Below are 1,848 nucleotides of genomic sequence, written 5' to 3'. Positions count from 1 at the left end.
TATAACTATTTTCCTTCGTAAAATCGCTAAGGACCCAGATGCTTTTTGCTGTCTACACAGACACCTTAAACCAATTGGACCACTGGGGCTTCGAATCCGAATGGAATCAATTGATCTTTACCAGCGCTAGTTCAGACAAAACATTTTCTCAAAAATATTACAGGCCTAACAATCATTACAAATGTATTGTAGGCCTATCATATTGATTTAGGTTTTCTTTTCCTTATGAAAGCTTGATAATAGAAATTACTGAATAAGGCCATCATGCTCCATGAATAAAACATACTGTAAACACAGAACCCATGTGCTTGGTATCCCAGAGTGGTATGCACAATCGCGATGACAAACTGTGCGATCTGTAGCTGCGTGATGCGTTTCTTCCAGGATGGTGATTGGCTAGAATCGTAGGCTGTAATACTATAATAGTAATATAACCAAATGTGGACAAAAGAGTTGAGCGATAGTAGAAACGCAATACCAGCATACGGAGAATATTGATAAGCAAAGTCACTTAAAAGAACCATTGACGAATGGTGGTATACATGCAGGAACGATATCTGGCGGTGCTTGTGACGTAGAATCATGAACACTGTGTCTAATAGCTCAATGTTTTTCATAATCCAGTAAATTAGAAAGGCGTGTTTAAGAACATCAGATGAATCCAATGCAAAGACGGACCTGACGTTGTACATGCCGTAACCAAACGCAATACAAGTACCAACGCTGGCTATACTACATAACGAGTTGTAAACTATCATCAGCTGAAAGAAATAGTGTGACATCAGTTTCAGCAGCACTTATCGACAAACATTTTGAACATTAAAATACAATATTCGAACTGCTTACATAATAGTAGTAGGTATTTTTAAGGTTAAAATTAAAATATGAGGAAAATAGGCCTGTGTCTACTGATCCAATATTTTCGTAGATCGTGGACCCCATTGGACACAAGTGATTTCGCTTTCAGTTTATGGGTTAACCTGGCTTCGTCTGTTAAATAGGCCTATATTTTCATTTATACTTTTTAAAATTAATCCGTCAAATTAAATGATTTTTAATGAATCGTAAATACATCTGCGTGGATTGTTAGGATTTGTTAACATTACCAATTATTCGTCGTTAATTTTAAATTTAAATATACATTATCTTTTTCTAACTTCAGTTTAAATGGCCATCAATTTAAGGATTTCCGTAAAAAGTATGTAAATGAGACACACTAGTACATTTTTCCTGGATTTTACTACACAAATTAGACTAAAGCTTTCCTTTTTCATTATTAATTGGTTGTCGGGGAATGAAAACCGATAGTTTTACTCAAATACATGCCTCTATTTATGCCGAACTATGTTGCGGTTGATGTAGGCTAGAATTATTCCCTTCACATACAAGTTACAGGATGGAGCAATGATTTAGAAACAAGGTCGTAAGTCTCTTTTTTAGTATAGGGTAAAGCTGTATTTGTTTTCAGCCGTGCGAAAAAAAAAACAAAAAAACCTGCAGTGACAGGCACAGGACCTGGGAATCGGAAGTCAAGCATCTTAACTACCAATTCATCTCTTCAAATTAATCAGGGATCTATGAAAATCGTGAGTTTTTCATTGTCATTCAAAATCGAAATTTCATGTTTTTTATGCCTACCGTAACTTACCATGCGCAGTGACAGGGGTTTGGTGATTTTGTGGTAGAATGATGCCAAGAACACCATAATCAGGTAGCCTACCATTACAGGAAACGACTGCAACCCCACAAATATTTCAATAACGCCCCACAAATTCATCTAACACAAGACAAGGCATTGTAAATACACACACACACACACACATATATATATATATATATGTATATATA

At 35.8% G+C, this 1,848-nt stretch overlaps 1 protein-coding gene across 1 annotated transcript; it reads right to left on the bottom strand.

Moving 5' to 3' along the window:
- Positions 1–1,777, bottom strand: LOC117119055 (elongation of very long chain fatty acids protein 2-like). The gene is made up of 2 exons (XM_033263864.1): positions 1,649–1,777; positions 1–761 (listed from the first exon to the last, which is right to left on the bottom strand). Exons 1-2 carry the CDS (start codon positions 1,775–1,777, stop codon positions 198–200), a joined length of 693 nt encoding a protein of 230 aa, XP_033119755.1. The 3' UTR covers positions 1–197.
- Between the last annotated feature and the right edge of the window lie 71 nt (positions 1,778–1,848).

Source organism: Anneissia japonica, unplaced genomic scaffold, assembly GCF_011630105.1.
Source record: "Anneissia japonica isolate Jap-2015-1 unplaced genomic scaffold, ASM1163010v1 scaffold1826_len1998817_cov189, whole genome shotgun sequence".
Classification (NCBI taxonomy): domain Eukaryota; kingdom Metazoa; phylum Echinodermata; class Crinoidea; order Comatulida; family Comatulidae; genus Anneissia; species Anneissia japonica.
This window is presented reverse-complemented; position numbering and strand designations above follow the sequence as displayed.